This window comes from Macrotis lagotis, chromosome X (assembly GCF_037893015.1).
Source record: "Macrotis lagotis isolate mMagLag1 chromosome X, bilby.v1.9.chrom.fasta, whole genome shotgun sequence".
In the NCBI taxonomy this organism is placed as follows: Eukaryota; Metazoa; Chordata; class Mammalia; order Peramelemorphia; family Peramelidae; genus Macrotis; species Macrotis lagotis.
Genome location: NC_133666.1, coordinates 425,113,491 through 425,131,294, shown reverse-complemented (window position 1 = coordinate 425,131,294; position 17,804 = coordinate 425,113,491). Strand labels below are relative to the sequence as shown.

General features: G+C 36.4%; 1 protein-coding gene across 1 annotated transcript in view; it reads left to right on the top strand.

Moving 5' to 3' along the window:
• XKR4 (XK related 4) overlaps positions 1-17,804 on the top strand; it is a 505,596-nt gene that overhangs the window by 318,304 nt on the left and 169,488 nt on the right. The window contains 1 exon segment of the mRNA XM_074205152.1: positions 2,493-2,692. Coding sequence (XP_074061253.1) covers positions 2,493-2,692 — 200 coding nt within the window.

Below are 17,804 nucleotides of genomic sequence, written 5' to 3'. Positions count from 1 at the left end.
CTTAGCTGGTGACAGAATAAAGCTGAGAAGACTCATAATCTTCACCACAGGGAAAAACTTGAAATAAAATAGCTGAAGGTAGCATTTGTGGGGGGTTTCTCCTCTTTGGATTTAATTCTAGGAAAATCTTTTATGACAAACTTCCATGGTAGTTTGAAGAAAATAAAGTTATCATTCATTCATTCATTTATCAATCAATAAGAATCTATCAAATTCCTTTTGGCAAAAGGTTGTAATAGGCATTTTGGAGTTACAGGAAAAAAGTAGAATTGTTCCTATTGTCATATATATTATATTATTACTGAGGACACTAAACATAGTTATATACTCGTGCATATAGTCAGGTGCACATGCATACACACATTTATAGATAACAAAAAATAATACAAAGCAATTAATGAATAGGTACCTAATAAATCCTGCATAAGATTCATTAAAATCAAGTTTAAAAATTAAATTAAAATTAAAAAATCAAGATTCAGAGAAGACCCAAGACAGAATATCTCAAATATTTCTAACAAAGATATGAGTCCTCTACTACACAGTCTTTGGGAACAGATCAATAGCCAATTGTTTCTGCTGGCATGGTTGAAGAGCAATATATGTAATATTCCGATGAGTAATGTTCACTTCATTAACCATGTAGGTGCTAGTTAATTGACAATGGGAAGACATTTAGTAGATGTAAGCAGAATGTCACATACAAAATATGTCACAATAAAAGAGTATTATAATCTCTCATTCAAGAAATAAATATAGTCAGAAAACTAAATGGGTTGACCATGTGTCAAAAGAAAAACATAAGGAATAGCCCATGCATTCCATTGATTTCTTTGAGATGTTAGGAAAAGGCAAGGAAAGCCTCTATATATTGTCTAGGCCCCTGGTGGTGTACTTGTGAGAGTCATCTAGAAGGTAAGTATAAATCTTTTTTAGCGATCAAATCACAGGTCCATTTTTTTTAAACTAGTCAACCCTGGAAAAAAACCTGGAATTTGGAAAGAGACTTTCCCAAGAGATAAAAAGACTTATTTGGTGCATGCTAATTCTCTCCAAATATTTAAAGGGTTAGTAAATGGAGGAAAGATTAGACTTTTTCTGCTTGACACAGAGATCAATGTACAGATGATATAGGTTCAGAGAATTGGAATGTTGGAAGGGATCTCAAGTCATCCAGTTCAATTCCTACACCAAAGGAGTCTCTACTTCAACATAAGTTTCACCCAGTCTGTATTTAAAGTCCACCAAGAAGGAAGAAGCTACAGTCTTTTTGAGGAAAGCCATTCTGCTTTTGGACAGCTTTCCTTAGGAAGTTTTTCAGTTGAACAAGAGAAAAGAAACAAATATTGCTGAATAAAAATAGGACATTGCTACCTCATGAGTTTGTCATTATTGGAGATTTTTTGACCAAGGGTGGATGATCACTAGTTGATGACCATGCCACTATAGATGTAGTTTCTGCTTCAAGTAGTGACCAGATTCCATAGTTATTGACCATCCCCCAATAACACTTTCCAGCATAAAGATCTCCTTTCTTCAAGGTTATAATTATTCTAGGAAAGTAGTATATTATTTCATGAGTATGAGTCTTCCTTTTCTCCTGGCATCAAGATCTTTCAAGATATGTTATTTTCTTTTTCATATCTATTCATGGCTTCTCCAACTTTGGTCTCTGAAGAATTCATGATTTTGGAGGATGAGTCAGCAGCCTTCACTCCTTGTGAAGTCCTGTGAAGTCCATTTGTAGACATGAAGCCAGGATGGGAAGACAAGGAGATGGAACAAGAGAGGGACTTATTACAGATTATTTGAAGTAATACATGAATCACCTTTAGAGGAAAAAACAGAAGCTCTCCTCAGTGGTAGTGCCCCAGCACCTCAGTTCTCTCTACCTCTCTTGTTTTTCTCTCTGGATCATATTGTGAGCCAAACATCCTCAGAGTTTCCACATTTACTAGCCTCTCACAATATAACACTAGAATGTTGATGAACTCCAAGATCTTACACAAACTAGCAGACCAAAATCCAAAGAGTTTTCCTGGCATTTTTCCCTATTCTGCAATAACCTGGAACTTAGTTTGTCTTTAAGAAATGCAAACCAAAGTCACTATTGCCTATAATAAGCCTCAAAAGATAACAAATTCTTCTTCCAGTTGCACACAAAAGAAACCAAAATAAACATTTTATATATATAGGTAGATATATATATAGATATATATAGATAGATGTATAGATAGAGATAGAGATAGAAATAGAGATAGAGATTAGATAGATATAGAGATAGAGATAGATTAGATATAGATATAGAAATAGATGTAGATATACATATACATATACACATACACATACACATACATATACATATACATATACATATACATATACACATGTATGTATATTTTCATGGTACCTGGGGGTTGAGAAGAAAAATGAAAGTGTTTAGATTACAATTCATCATTTATTTCATTTCATTCTTTCTGTTTTGTTTCTAGATATTTCCACACCATATATTTAGGTATTCGAAGCCGCCGGAGTGGGGAGAATGACAGATGGCGGTTCTACTGGAAGATGGTCTATGAGTATGCAGATGTGAGTATGCTGCATTTGCTAGCCACCTTTCTGGAGAGTGCCCCGCAACTGGTCCTGCAACTCTGCATTGTCGTTCAGACTCATACCTTACAGGCCCTCCAAGGTAAGGGCTCACCACCATGGGTTTGGGGATTTGTGGGAAAGATTCTGAATAACTGCTCATTTAAAACTTCCACTGATTGTCCTTGTACCTTTCGTCAAAACTCAGACATCCTACCCACACTGAAACATAAAAACTGTGATTGTACTTGAGTATGTGAGTGATATATATGATATTTTCTTCAACTTTCCATGTCACAGGTGACTAATGGAAAAGACAGTTTCCTTTTTGCCATTAGACTGACCTCTTCATCAAAAGAAAAGAAAAAAAAAGTTTTTGTGATTTTTCCACTTGGCTAATGGTAAACTTAAGAGAATAAAGCCAACACCATCTGTGATGTTTATGATGGTATAGTGTTCCAAGGTTAAAAATATATCTATAGGTATAATCATTGGGGTTTTTGTCAAAAAGTAGCAACTAGAGTTGCCCTCATCATGAAACATAAAGGTGTTGACAAGAAATCATAGTAAAGAAAAGGGCATAGTCTTTGTTGTTTATGCTGGTGACATTTTCCCCAAGAAAAAAATAGTTTCCAGATTCATGCTTAAATCCTCTTGTTCCAGTTTTTTTTGTTGTTTTTCTTATTTGATAGTGGAAACAATGAGATTTTTTAGTTGTTAACATAAATGCCAGGCCATTTTCTCAAAACAGACTTTCATTCTGGGCATCATAGGTCAAAGTGGTGTGTGTGTGTGTGTGTGTGTGTGTGTGTGTGTGTGTAAAGACTTCTGATACTTCCATGTTTTTTTAACTTTCATTCATACCATACTGTGACTTTCTTCCCCCGCATCATTTTGCCATACTAGCAAAAGTATGATGTCCTTCTGAAGTCACCGTTATGAATGGGCTCCATCTGAACTTTTCTGTAGGGTACTCAGGAAGTCTAGACCAGAATCATTGGCCACATGCAGCAGCAAAACTCTCAAGTGCAGCCCAAACCAAATTAAAATGCAATTGAAAAATGTTTAACAACAAAAGTAAAACTATAGTACAATGTAGAAAATGTTAGTTTATGGTTTTGTATGTCAATATATCACCCTCAGGGATCCATTTCTATTTGAATCTAGTATCAGTCTAAATAGTATAGACTAGAAAACCCATAAGTAACTTTGACCTAGGCAAGCAGGTATTCTCAACCCACCCTTTGCTCAAGATTGAGTATCAAAGTTAAAACTCAATAAAACTTTTAGAATGCTATTTAAAAAAAATCCGTGAATATACCCAAAGCACTAGAAAGAAAACAAATGGTCCAGTAATTAGAAAAATAATCAGAGTGGGGAAAAAACAAAACAGAGAGAGAACAAAATAGAAATGAGAAAAATTCTATTAAAAGCTAATTTGAGGGGTGGCTAGGTGGAGCAGTAGATAAGGCACCAGCCATGGAGTCAGGAGTACCTGGGTTCAAATCTGGTCTCAGACACTTAATAATTACTTAGCTGTGTGGCCTTGGGCAAGCCACTTAACCCCATTTGCCTTACAAAACCCTAAAAAAAAAAGCTAATTTGAGGAGTCTATCTAGTCTATCTGGTATATTTTTAAAAAAAATAACAAGTTTTCATCAAAGCTATAAATTCCTATGACTGAACCTGGGGCAAATTCAGTGGAGGAATAGTAAAGCATAGGTTGGTACAGACAATAGTCCTATCACCAGTGCAGTGGTATAAGGAGGGTGAAGTCTGTCCCACAGAAAATCTGGTCCTTGCTGCCACAGGAGTCAGAGTAAATGGGCTCATTTAGAGAGATATAATATAATATAAACAGAATATTCGAACTGGTAACTAAAGGGTGGTTGTGCTATGCATGGACTGAAGGAGCAAGAGAAAAGTGTCTTGTAAGGACAAGGAAAACAAGGGATGGTGTTTGGTGCAAGGAAGAAGTGTTCCCTCCAGGATGTCAATTCATATATAATATGTGTATATATAAATATGTATAACAGTTATGAATCTGTTAGCTGAGGTTCTGTCTATCACTCCTCCCTGGACCTCAGTTTCTTAATAGGAGTAATAGATTTACAACACTAAAAATCTGTTATTCTATAAACATTTAGAAGATGGACCCTAGTGTATCATTTAGGAAATTAATTCAAATTATTATTCTCATTTAAATAATTTCCAGTAATATACCCCAGGGCAGGTGGGTGGCCCAGTGGATAGGGTGCTGGACTTCAAGTAAAGAAGACTCAGCTTCCTGAGTTCAGTTCCAGCATCAGACTCCAGCTGTGTGATCCTGGGCAAGTCACTTAAATCTGTTTGTTTGACTCAGTTTCCTTATCTGCAAAATGAGTTGTAGAAGAAAATGACAAACCATTCCAGTATCTTTGCCAGGAAAACTGTAAATGGTGTTATGAAGAGATCAGCATGACTGTTGTGTCTGTAGAACAGAAGACTATGGGAAAAAGAGAAGTTAAGAAAACAATAGCCTAGGGACAGATCAATCCACTCTCTCTATTATAGTAGCTGTCATCAGAAGAGGCAGAGTTGTAGATAAAGGTGCAAGTTTGTCTTTACTTGCTCTGTGGCCCAAGGTGGCTGGAGAACTAGGTGACTTTTCCCAAAAGGCTTCTTAAAGTGTTCAAAAAAGCACATTAAGGGAATTGGGAAGGAAATTTCTTTTCCTAACTGGTGTGACTGGGTTGATTACTTTTCCTTCAAAACACCATTAGTAGGAAATAAAAATGTCTCAGTTGTTTATTAGGTTTTCCAAATCCTCCAAGTAATAGAACGTGGATGAATTAGGAATCCAGGTCATAAAGAATTATGCCTACTCCCTCACTACTTGACTGTTCACTAGTATCCCCTCTTAAAACTTTCCCCCCATGCATTTTTTCTCACTCCTGGTCTTCAACTCTCTTTCTTAGTTAAGGCAGCTAAGGTCTAACAGAAATTGTACTGCATTTGGAATCAAAATAAATCAGTTCAAATCTCACCTATGATGATCATGGTTAAGCCAGTTGTTTCCTTGAAGATAACTCTCTGAACTTCATTGTATGTGTGTGTATCTATCTATATCTATATCTATATCTATGTATATATACATATATGTATATGTATACATATATATATATACACACAAAAATGAGGGTACTAGATTAGATGACCTCTGAAATGGTCTAAACAAAGCTTATGCAAAATTCTTAGAGACCAATGGGAGGGTATTTGCCATATAACTCTCTACCATCATATAAAACTCCCTGGACCTCCTTCCTAGGCTGGTTGGAAGAGAGACTGAAGTAAAATCATCAACATTGGTATAAGGGACAGTAGAGAAATGCAGAAGATAATAAGCCTACTTTGTCAGGGGTTTGTTTATTTCTGTGCAAGGAAAGCAGAGAGACAGTAATGATAAAATAGCAAGGGTGAGATAATTCAAAGTTTAGCAAATAACAACAAAACAACTAAGGCAACATTGCCTACCTTGTCCATACATAGAAGAGAAACATATCTTTACAGGGAGAGTTAGACCAAACAGAGCCCTCTGTTTAGAAATGCACTCCACTTACATATGAATTGGGAATGTCATTGCTCCAAGACAAGTATTCAATTCATGTGGGTTTAGAGAAGCAGGGACCTCTCCTCTTTTGAAAAGGAAAAAGAGAAATGTGAAAAAGGGATCCAGTCAGACTAGTATTTGGTAAGTGCAGAAACATGTGGTTTCATAAATCCTTGATACTGCAAGATCCCACTCATGTTTATGTAATAATAGAGCTGTCTGTTATAAATATGAATTATGAGTAGGCATTGAACCTGTGAAGTACTTTACAAATAGTTGCTAATTAAAATATCTGAAATGTTTCAATTTAATAGGCAGAGCAAGGCCTTGAATCTGCAAGTCTTTTCCACATGTGACAGACAGTTCTGTCTCTAGAATTAAAGGACAGACTCCTATCTAGAGACAATATTTCAAGAATGCCAGACAATTACATGTTTTTTCAACCCAGCCCCCTCCCTGCCATGCTGTAGAGAATATCCCCTTTAAGATAAAAAAGAAAATTAAACAGAGAATATGACATTTTCAAACTCAATCTAAAAATTGCATTGCCCCGATGGAAGCTGATGTGGAACTCACACACTGCCAGCTGTGAAAATCCTTCCTCAGCTCTCTTTGCTTATTGAATAAATATGTTAAAGATAACTCCTTGTGCTGGAGGCTGACAGGCTCATTGTAGAACCACATAAAGGAAACATAATTTTTCACAGTGGTGCCTCACAGAGTTTGAGATCTCCCCACAGCCACAACAGGGCAGCTGTTTGGTCTGTGATCAGCAATAGGATCAGGAATCCCTATTCTGTGAGTTTAGACTTCCATATGCATCCTCATCCTTCATTTCTTCCATGGCAGACTGAACATGGAAGATACTTTATAAGACTTTAAAACAATGACTGTGATAGGCAAAATGGAGATAGGTTGACCAGGTTTCCCTCATTTTGAACCATTCATTGATGGTGAGAGAACAAATCTATAGATATCTGTGTCCTTTGATGAAAATGGTTTGACTTTTATAATCAGAAGATTTGAGTTCAAGTCAATAAATCAATCAGCAAGCATTTAATGCAAAAACACAAAAATTAAAAACCCCTGTCTTGAAACAACTCATATTCTAATGAAAGAGATATCATGTACACATATAAGTAAATACAGACTATATGCAAAATAAATACATGAAGTTTGGGAATGGGGAGGAGAGAGTGTAGCACTCAGGCATCCAGGGTGACATCTGGAGAAGGTGACATCTGAGTTGAATCTTAAAGGAAACCATGGGCTCCCAAAAACAAGGAGCAGGAAGCTATACATTTCAGACAAAAAGAATAGTCAAAGCAAAGACATGGAGCTGGGAGGAGTATTGACTATGAGGAATAGAAAAAGAGACTTAATGTGGCTTTAGAGCATTGAGGTATAAAATGTAAGACTGAAGAGGTAGGAAAGGTCCCGATTGTGAAGAGAAGTTTTTATTTGATCCCAGATCTCCTTGGGTGGGAGAGGTGGTTATGATATGATCAGATCAGATCAGATCAGATCTTCAATTTAGGAAAATGACTTTAGCAGGTGAGAGGAGGATGGATTTGAGTGGAGTGAGAGGCTTAAGACAGGTAAACCAAATAAATACTTTTGCAGTACTCCTAGTAAGAAGTGATGAGGGCAGTGGCTATATGAGTGAAAAGGAGGGGATGCAGAAAGATGTTTTAGAGGAAAGAAATGACAGGATTGGGTAACTGACTGGATATATTAAAAGTTTGGATGAGTTCTCAGCTCCACCTCTCAAGTAATAGTGAAAGGTTGAAGATGACATTGAGGTTCCCAACTTGAAACCCTAGATTTTATCATGTTATACAGTAATAGGCATATTTGAAAAAACATGAATGTGAGAAGAAAGACAATGAATACCAGTTTGGCACTTGGTAGCTGTGTATCCTTGATCAAGTCTCTGAACTTCTCTGAGTTGGAGTTTTCTTCAGTATAAAATGGGCCAATATTTGTAGATAGTACAGAGGATAGTGGCCAGCTAGGATAGCATGTAAGTTTTGAAGTCAGGAAGAAAGTTCAAATCAAGCCTCAGACACTTTCTAGATGTGTAATCCTGGGGCAAATCATTTAACTTTGCCTCAGTTTCCTCATGTGTAAAATGAACTGGAAAAAGAAATAGCACACCCAGAAGGGAAATTCCAAATAAGGTCATGAAGAGTCAGACCTAAATGAAATGCAATGAAAAACAGGATTGTGGTAAGGAAGGTACTCTATAAATAATAACATGCCCTCTTAGTGTGAGGTACTTTGGTTAAAATGGTCCTAGTCAAGAAGTATGCATTCGAGTTAATAAAATAAAGACCACAAAGTACTTCACTGAAGGTATTCTATACTGGTAAGGAATGAGTTTGGGAAAGAAGAGCTGGAATGGCATTTAGGATCTCATGATACATTAGAAGAACTCCAGATGCATTAGAAGAAGAAAGTCTAGATTTGAAACCTGGCTTTGTGACTTCTTAATAATGTGACCTTGGGCAAGTCACATCCTTTCTAGGCCTCAATTTCCTTAGCTGTAAATTTAGAGAATTCTTTCTTTTTTATTATTTTCTGAATTTTACAATTGTTCCCCCAATCTCACTTCCCTCCCCCTCCCCCCACAGAAGGCAGTTTGTTAATCTTTACATTGTTTCCATGCTATACATTGATCAAAATGAATGTGTTGAGAGAGAAATCATATCCTTAAATAAGAAATAAAATATAAAAGATAGCAAAATTACATAATAAGATACCCTTTTTAAAAAAATTAAAGGTAATAGTCTTTGGTCTTTGTTTAAGCTCCAAAATTCTTTTTTTTGGATACAGATTGTATTCTTCATTGCAGATACCCTGAAATTGTCCCTGATAATTGCAAAGGTGGAATGAGCAAGTCCATTAATGTTGCTCATCACCCCCATGTTGCTGTTAGAGTGTACAATGTTTTTCTGGCTTTGCTCATCTCTCTCAGCATCAGTTCATAATTTGTTCAGCCATTCTCCAATTGATGGACATCCACTCAATTTCCAATTCTTTGCTAACACAAACAGGGCTGCTAAGAATATTTTTGAACCAATGATGTTTTTACTCTTCTTCAGGATATAGACCCAGTAGTGGTATTACTGGGTCAAAGGGTTTGCTCATGTTTATTGCCTTTTGGGCATAATTCCAAAATGCTCACCAGAAAGGTTGGATAAGTTCACAGCTCCACCAGTAATGTATTAGTGTCCCAGATTTCCCACATCCCTTCCAACATTGATCATTGTCCTTTCTGGAAAATTAGGGAATTCTTTAGATGACCTTAAAGATTTTTTTTTTGCTCTATATCTATTGCCCTGTAATCTTCATGTTTTTGTAACAAACTCTGGATTTGAATTTAGAATCAGAAGGTCCAGGTTTAGCTCACTCATCTGCAGAAATTTTATGAGCCAGATTTAGAACTAGAAAGACCTGTGCTCAAATCCTATCTGACCCATATTGGCTGTGTGACTCCAGGGAAATAGCTTAATCTCTCAATGCTCTAGTCCATAGATATAAAAAAATACTACCAGATTCCAAGTAATATGACAGTCCTGAACCAGATTGAATTGTAATTGGAAAATATTTAGCAGAACAAATAAAAATAGGATAAAACACAGATATCATGATATTTTATAACTTTTAGCATGGGATGGGATCCTTATATATGGATTAGTGGTCCCTGTTTCAATTGAATTTGTCCCCTCTGCTTTAGACAATTCTTTTAAAGTATAACTTTTGGGGGAGATACCAAGATATATTGGATGACAGTGTATAGAGGAAGATTTCTGACCCAGCATTTCCCTGTGCCAATAAATTACTTGTCTAGTCACTGTCCTTTAACTTGTCTCTGTCCCTAAAAACACATTATCCATGCATCTAGATACAATATATAAATGTATAATTATACGTAATGTTGTTCAGTCATTTCTCAGTCCTTTTTGACTCTTCATGACTCCATGTAGAGTTTTCTTGACAAATAGACTGAAGAAGGTTACCATTTTCTTTTCTGGCTCATTTTACATAAAAGGTACCTAAGGCAAATAGGGTTAAATAATTTGCCCAGGATCATACAACTAGTAAGTGTCTGAGGCTAGATTTGAATTTAGGGAGATGGGTTTGACTGACTGTAAGCCTTGGAGTTCTAGCCATTCTGCCACCTAGCTAGCCTCAGTTGAAATTCTACTCTTGTTTTAAAGACCAACTAAAATTCTATGTTCTAAGTCAAGTTCATTTTGCAAGAAATGAAGAGATATTGGTAGAATGTTTGAAGAAATTGGAAAGATTTTGTTTAATGAAAAGATAATCTCTGAATTGAGAACTGGATCAGCAAAGACAGTTGAATGAAGTCTAGATCTCTACCTAGAAATTCTCTGACTATTCTACTCTGAATGAGTATGTAATCTGATTCCTTAAAAAGTCATAAGAGGAACTAAAATATTTTCTTTGAGTCTTTCCAGACACTCATTTTTAATTTTACATTTCCATTTACCATTAGTAAAATATTATTTTTATAGAGGGAAGGAAATAAGGATTTATGTAGCATCTACTGTGTGCAAGGCTAAATATTTTTCTTTCTACAAATATTCTCTCATTTGATTCTCACAAACCTCTGAATAGGTACTATTATCTCAATTTTATGCTTAAGGAAACTGAGGCAAACAAAGGTTAAGTGATTGGCACAGCTAGTGTCTGAGCCTGGTCTTCCTGACTCCACACCCAACTCTCCATTCACTGTACCAACATTTGATTTGAGAAAGTATGAATGTTACTTCTATTTTTCCTCTGTGTGTTATACTTGGGGAAAAAAACTACCAGAGAGAATCAATACCTTTTGTGAAGTATTCCCTCAATAGCCCAAAATAGATTCTTTCTAAAATAGTTTATGACAGTATTCTGTCAGAAAAAGCTTCAGGTGACACACACTCAGGTAACCTATAAAACTCCACTCCCACAGCTACTGTGATCACTCCAACCCTGTGATATTCACACTTTATAACACACTATTAATCAACACATATTCATTGAGAATGCAATATGTACAAAGTATGGTGCAAACCAGGATTTGGAAGTAAGGTTTTATTGCCTCCTCCAAGTTTTGACAACTGCTACAATTTCTTTATGATAAATTTGTTTGAAGAAAACAAATATATTAATCTACACTCCAGGATGACTAGTTTGATAGAGGGGATTAGTGAGCAAAAAAAGGCTGGAAATGTACATTGGAAGTAGCCCCAGGCTATGAGATTGAACATTTTATAAGCAATGGAAAATTGTTGAGGGTTTTAGAGCAGGAGAAATAATGAAAGAGACATTTGATATATAGTGTATCTGTGGCAAGTTGATGCTGAATATATAAAAGAAAAAAACCATTGTAAGGGGTGGGAAAGAGAGGAAGGGAAAAGAGAAAAAAGAAGGGGGAGGGAAAGAGGAAGAAACAGAGAGATAGGGAAACCAATTAATAGAATATTAAATTAATTCAAGTTAGAAGTGACAAGGATGTGAGCTAGGATGGTGGCTGTGAGAAGAAAAAGGGTATAATTGAGAGAAAGGAAGAATTATTAGATATTGGGGACTAGTTGGATCTAGATGCAAAGAAGAGAGAAGAATGAAAGATGACTGAGCTTTTGAGGAAGAGAGACAGTACTATCAGAACTGTAACTAGGAATTATTTTATCAGATCTAAAGACAGTTGGAGGTAGGATGTAACAGATCAATGAGGGAAGATGATTTTTGGAGGGAAAGAGAATGAGTTCAGCTTTGCATATATGAAGGATGCATCTTTACTCCCACCTACACAGGATTCAAGGAGAGAAAATAGCCTCATAGAGAAGTATCATCCATGTCAAGGGAACCCTGACATTAGAAGCCCTGAATGGCTATATCCAGCAGAGGCACCAGTCAGAGAAGGACATGATGTGTGACAGTGGGCTACTGAGCATGAGGAGGAAATACATACTCCCGGAAGGACACATAAATCTTATAATTTCTAAGGATTGGGGGGAAAACCAGTAAATCAATCAATAAGCATTTATTTGGTCCCTACTTTACACTAAATACTATGATAGTGCTGAAGATATAAAAACAACACTTTCAAGAACTTACATTCCAATAGGGAAATAAAAAGGACAAACATATGTTTATACAGAATAAATAGATTTATAAATAAAATGAAAATAAAGTAACAAACTACATGATATGTTGGGAGGAAGGGCACCACTGCTTGAAAATATTAAGGAAGATGTCTTGCAGAAGGTCGTGGCTTGAGACATTTCTTGAAAGAAGAGAGGGATTCTATGAGTTAGATGTGAGGAAAGAATACATTCCAAGTGTAGGAGACTGTCCAGTCAAAAGGTATGATGACAGGAGACTGAGAATGGTGTCTAAGAAATAGAAATAAACCCAGTTTGGTGGGGTCTCAAAGTACAAAAAGAATTGTAAATGAAACCAGAAGTGGAATTTTAGAGAAAAAGTTATAAAGAATTTTAAAAGTTAAAAAGCTGATCACATCATACCTAAAAAACTTGAATAGCTCCTGATATTCCTATTTTTTAATTCCCACTCTCTCTCTTTTTCTCTCATTCTCTCTCATGAGCAGCTAGATGGCACAGCAGATAAAGCACTGGCCTTGCAGTCGGGAGGAGGGGAGTTCAAATGTGACTTCAGGCACTTGACACTAACTAGCTGTGAGACCCTGGGCAAGTCACTTAACCCTGATTGCCTTGCATCCAGGGCCATCTCCAAGTGAACTGATTCATATCTTGCTCTTGGATTCAGATGGCTTTGGAGGAGAAAGTGAGGCTGGTGACTTAGCACAGCACTCTTTCATTTACATCCAGATCATGTGCTTGTCATGGCATCACTTCCCTGATGTCATGATCTTCTTTGAGAATGAAGAAAAAAAATCCTCTGTCTCTCATTCTCTCTTTTGTGTCTCTGTCTTTCTTTTATTGTCTCTATCTTTATCTGTCTCCCTCCTCTCTTTCTCTCTGTCACTCCTCATTTCTTTTCGATGAACAAAACTGAGATAATCTCACATGGGAATCTTTGTCTTGAACCATAGATTGATGATGAGAAAACAAATTAGAGAAAGAGTGATGTAGTCCTATTAATCCCCCATTTATCCCTACTTTAACTACAGCTCTGAGTGTAATGAACAGAAATAGAAAAGCCTGGATGAGAAGATGATTTTTGGAGGGAAAGAAAATGAGTTCAGCTTTAGACATGTTGAATTTGAGATAATGGCAGAACATCCCCATGGAGTGGCCCAGGCAGTCATTAGTAGCACATGTTTGCCACAGCCAATCAGGACAAAGTATCTACTTCTGAAAAAAAATTAACTCATCAAGTAGATGAGTTGAATGAATCAGGGAAAAGTAGATGGTTATCAGCAAAGTCTGAATTATCTGTAAGAGGCCCTGTGCTTGGCCCCAAGTGCTTACTGCTTTACTTGGGTTATATAGACACAGTCAACTGAGAATATATTTGCTAATTTATTTATACACGATTTTGTTGAATGGCATTTCCTGGGTAGCTAGCATTTCTCTAGCTTAATGCTCTGTTTGCTGCCTGCTGTCAAAGGGCATGCTCCAGAGAGCAGCATAGAGGATGCTGTGTAGGATCACAGAGCACCTTGTCATTGTCACAATTAGTATGAATATTCCCCAACTCAAACTGAAGATTGGACAGGTGCTGGGCAGTGAAGGGAGGTGTGTTGATTCCTGGTACACTGGAGACATTATGTGAGGGATAATTCTCTCTCGCACGAGAATTATTTAGGTCTGGAATGATTAGCCATTCACCCAGCTGCTAGTTTGTATCACGGAGCCAACTGAAGTCTGTGATAAATGCAGCTCCATGTCTCCAAATAATCTTATCTTTGCATTTCCAATTTTCATCTTTAATTATAATTACTTGGAAAAACAAATTTCAATGCATAACTTCAAGACACTTAGCTTATGAGAAGGTCAATCATAGGATTCTAAGGAGGAAAGGATGATGGATATGTAGATTTAGAGCTGGAAGGGACCTTCACGTTTGTCTAGTCTTGTCCTTCACTTTACAAATGAGGAAATGGAGTAATAAAGAAGTTAAGTGATATCTAAGTAAATATAATTAATAATTAGAACTTTGAAACACAGCATTCTCAAGACCATGCTGCCTCCCATGGCCAGTAACCCTAGGATTGTTTCCAGTCAAGCTTCCTCCAAATAGAAGAGATGCCTACCTCCATCGCCATTACTGAGTGTCTCATAGTAGCAGTCCTTTTTAGAATAGATGTGTATACCATAAGAAAGAGAGATAAAAGGAAGCAATTGTTCCAATTCAGTTCAATAAGCTTGCTTTAATCATTTATATGTGCAAGGTATCATTCTGAATGTTTTATATACACAGATATATATGCATATATATGTAAGAAGTTTACATCCAACTGTAACAATACATTTCAGCAGATAAATACAAGTTATTTTGAGAAAAGAAAGAAGGCTAATGACTGGGAGGGTTAAGAATGATTTCCTAACACTATTTTTCTATTAGAAACCAGGAGGGATGGGAATTCAGGGAAGCCTGGAGGAATTTGTATGAGTGAGTGAGATGAGCAGAACCAGAAAAATACTATACACCCTAACAGCAACATGGGAGTGACGATCAACCTTGATGGACTCGCTCATTCCATCAGTGCAATAATCAGGGCCAATTTAGGGCTCTCTGCAATGGAGAATACCATCTGTATCCAGAGAAAGAATTGTGGAGTTGAACAAAGACTAAGTACTATTACCTTTAATTTAGGAAAAAAAACTAATATCTTATTGTCTGATCTTGCTATCTCTTATACTTTATGTTTCTTCCTTAAGCATATGATTTCATGGAAACAATGTAAAGACTGATAAATTGCCTTCTGTGGGGGATGGGGGTGGAGGGAAGTAAGATGGGGGGGGAATCTGTAAAATTCAAAATAAATAAAATCTTTATAAAAAAAGAAAGACTTCCTATGGAAGTGGCACATGAGTTGAACCTGAAAGAAAGCTAAGAAGTCTAAGATCAGAGAAGATGGAGAACATTTCAAATATGGGAGTCAGTATAGGGAAAGACCTTAAGGCAGTTACATGGAATGATCAATTCAAGACACAACAAATATGTCATTGTGGAAGAATTGGGGAAGAATAATATAAAATAAGTCATCATTGTTAGGCTATAGCTAGACTATAATGAGTCTTAAATACCAATTTGGGGAGGGGGGGTTGTGATTTATGCTAGAGAAAATGGGGAACTGCTGAAGCTTCTTGAAAAGGAGAATATAGTGTGACCTAAATTTTAAGAAAGTTATTTTGACAACTGTGTAGATTTTAGATTGGAAAGGGAAAGAGACTTGAAATAAAAGATGAATTAGGTGGTTATTTGCAATAGTCAATGTGACAAACAGAGCTGGGGGTTGTAGCAATGTGAATGAAGACAAATGCATATGTATGAATGCTGTCATGTCTCTCTCCAAAGACCTATCCACTTCCATTTTAGTCTTCCTTGCCATTTCTGGTTCCTCTGATTCACTTGTAACTTCTGCACAGAAAGTACCAGTAGTAAAAAGTGCCAGTTGTCCATCATTCTTTCTCAAAGAGAAAGCCAGCATTAAAAAGTTAAGGGATTGTCCCATGGACAATAATCAGACCCTATCACCTAAAACCCACAATAACCCAGAATTAAGTTATTGTGAAAGCCATCTCTTTCCCTTATTTTTATGAGTTCTTTCATAAGAGAAGATCTTGACCTTCAAACTTGTTCACTAATGGACTTTCCATTTTGACAACTTGCTTTGGGAAAAAAAATCATCCTGATATAAATGCCTTCTTTCCAAACAGGGAAAAAAGGAATGCCTACTAATCATAAAGCACTATGCTAAGCACTTTACAAATTATCTCATTTGATCCTCACATCAAATTTGGGAGGTAGGTACAGTTATCCCCATTTTTACAACTGAGGAAAATGAAGCATAAAAAGGTTAAAATGTCTCACCCAGGGTGACATAGCTTGCAAGTCTTTGATGCTGATTCCAGACCCAGTGGAGTTCACTTTGTTATCTAACTGCCTACCATCATGTCACATCCCTCGCTGCTATACTCTGATTTCTATTTCTATACTCTGATTTCTGATATCTATTCTGATAGATATTCTTATAGGTAAAGAATAATAGATCATGTAGGTGGGTGGGTGGGTGGCATGACTTTCATTTCAGTTCAGAGTGCTGTCTGTTTTGAGGCAATTTTTAGTCAGTCAATCCATAATGCCTGTTGTACATATGATGTCTATAGCATCTAGGAGAAATGGTGAAATTGAGCCTTTACCATCCAAGTCAACCTCTTCAGGATATATCTGTCAATGACCCTCTAAAGTCTGTCATCCAGACCAGCCACAATGTCCCAAATAAAATAAAGAAGGTAAGTAGGAAAGATATTTTTAGTGGAGGGAGAAGGTGAGGAAAAATATGATGAGATCAGTTTGGGATATGTTGAATTTTTAGGTACTTATGGAAGGCATTTCCTATCCTTTATTTGTGCAGTTGGTTTTTCTGGACTCTAAATACAAGCATGCTGACAGTTCTAAGAGGTGCCATCTGACAGCCTGAAAGCAAAAAAGAAAATTCAAAAGCTATAAAAAGCTATACCCAGGAACTCAAAAAAGAATGTATCTGGCCATTTAATGTAGGATAAAATTAGTAGTCATAGGAACCTCAAAGGCTCCTGAAGACTTTCCCTCTTTTCTGGATCAGATTTCAAATACTGTCTCTGTTATTCTTTACCTATGTTACTTTGCAAAAGTACTTACTTTCCAAGCTTCAGTTTCTTCAATTGTAAAATGAAGGGTTTAGATAAATGATCAATGAGGCTTCTAAATTTGATAAACCTAATGTACATTAATACAATGATATTTATCAGGAAGACACTATTAAATTTTAATTTTTGCCTGTCATCCCAACTAGTTGATGACACTGATGAGCTTGATTTTATTATACAAAATTATCACTATCTTGTCCATCTTTTAAATCTCGTGGATATAATTTTTATGTGTGTATTCTAGCCATGGTTAAAAGTGTTAAGAAGTAAAGAGCCTATGAAATATCTCTAGAGGCATCCTCTAAAGCAGGTGTTTGCAAAATATGGTCCAAGAGCCATATTGCCTGCTGCCTACTCCTATATGACCTGGAGGCTAAGAATGATATTTACATTTAAAATAAAACCCTAGTTAGCTCTGGATTGACATTTATATATTAATCACATCTCTTGGGTGTGCTTATTCAACCAGCTATGAATCTCCCTGCTGGTATCTTTCCCTCTGGGATTACCTTCAATCAACTCTTTATATTTCTTGTATGTGTCTATTAATTTACATATTGTCTTTCTTGTTAGAATTTGAGCTATTTGAGAGCAAAAGCCCTGACATACTTTTTTAACTTAGTACCCCAAGTGTTTAACACATATCAAGTTTATAATAAATGCTTTTTCATTTATTCAATGAATCAACCAATTGGTTTTTTGGGGCCTAGTTGGTTGTTTATGTGTTTGTGTTTGTGTGTGTGTGTGTGTGTGTGTGGGTGTGCATGTGTGCA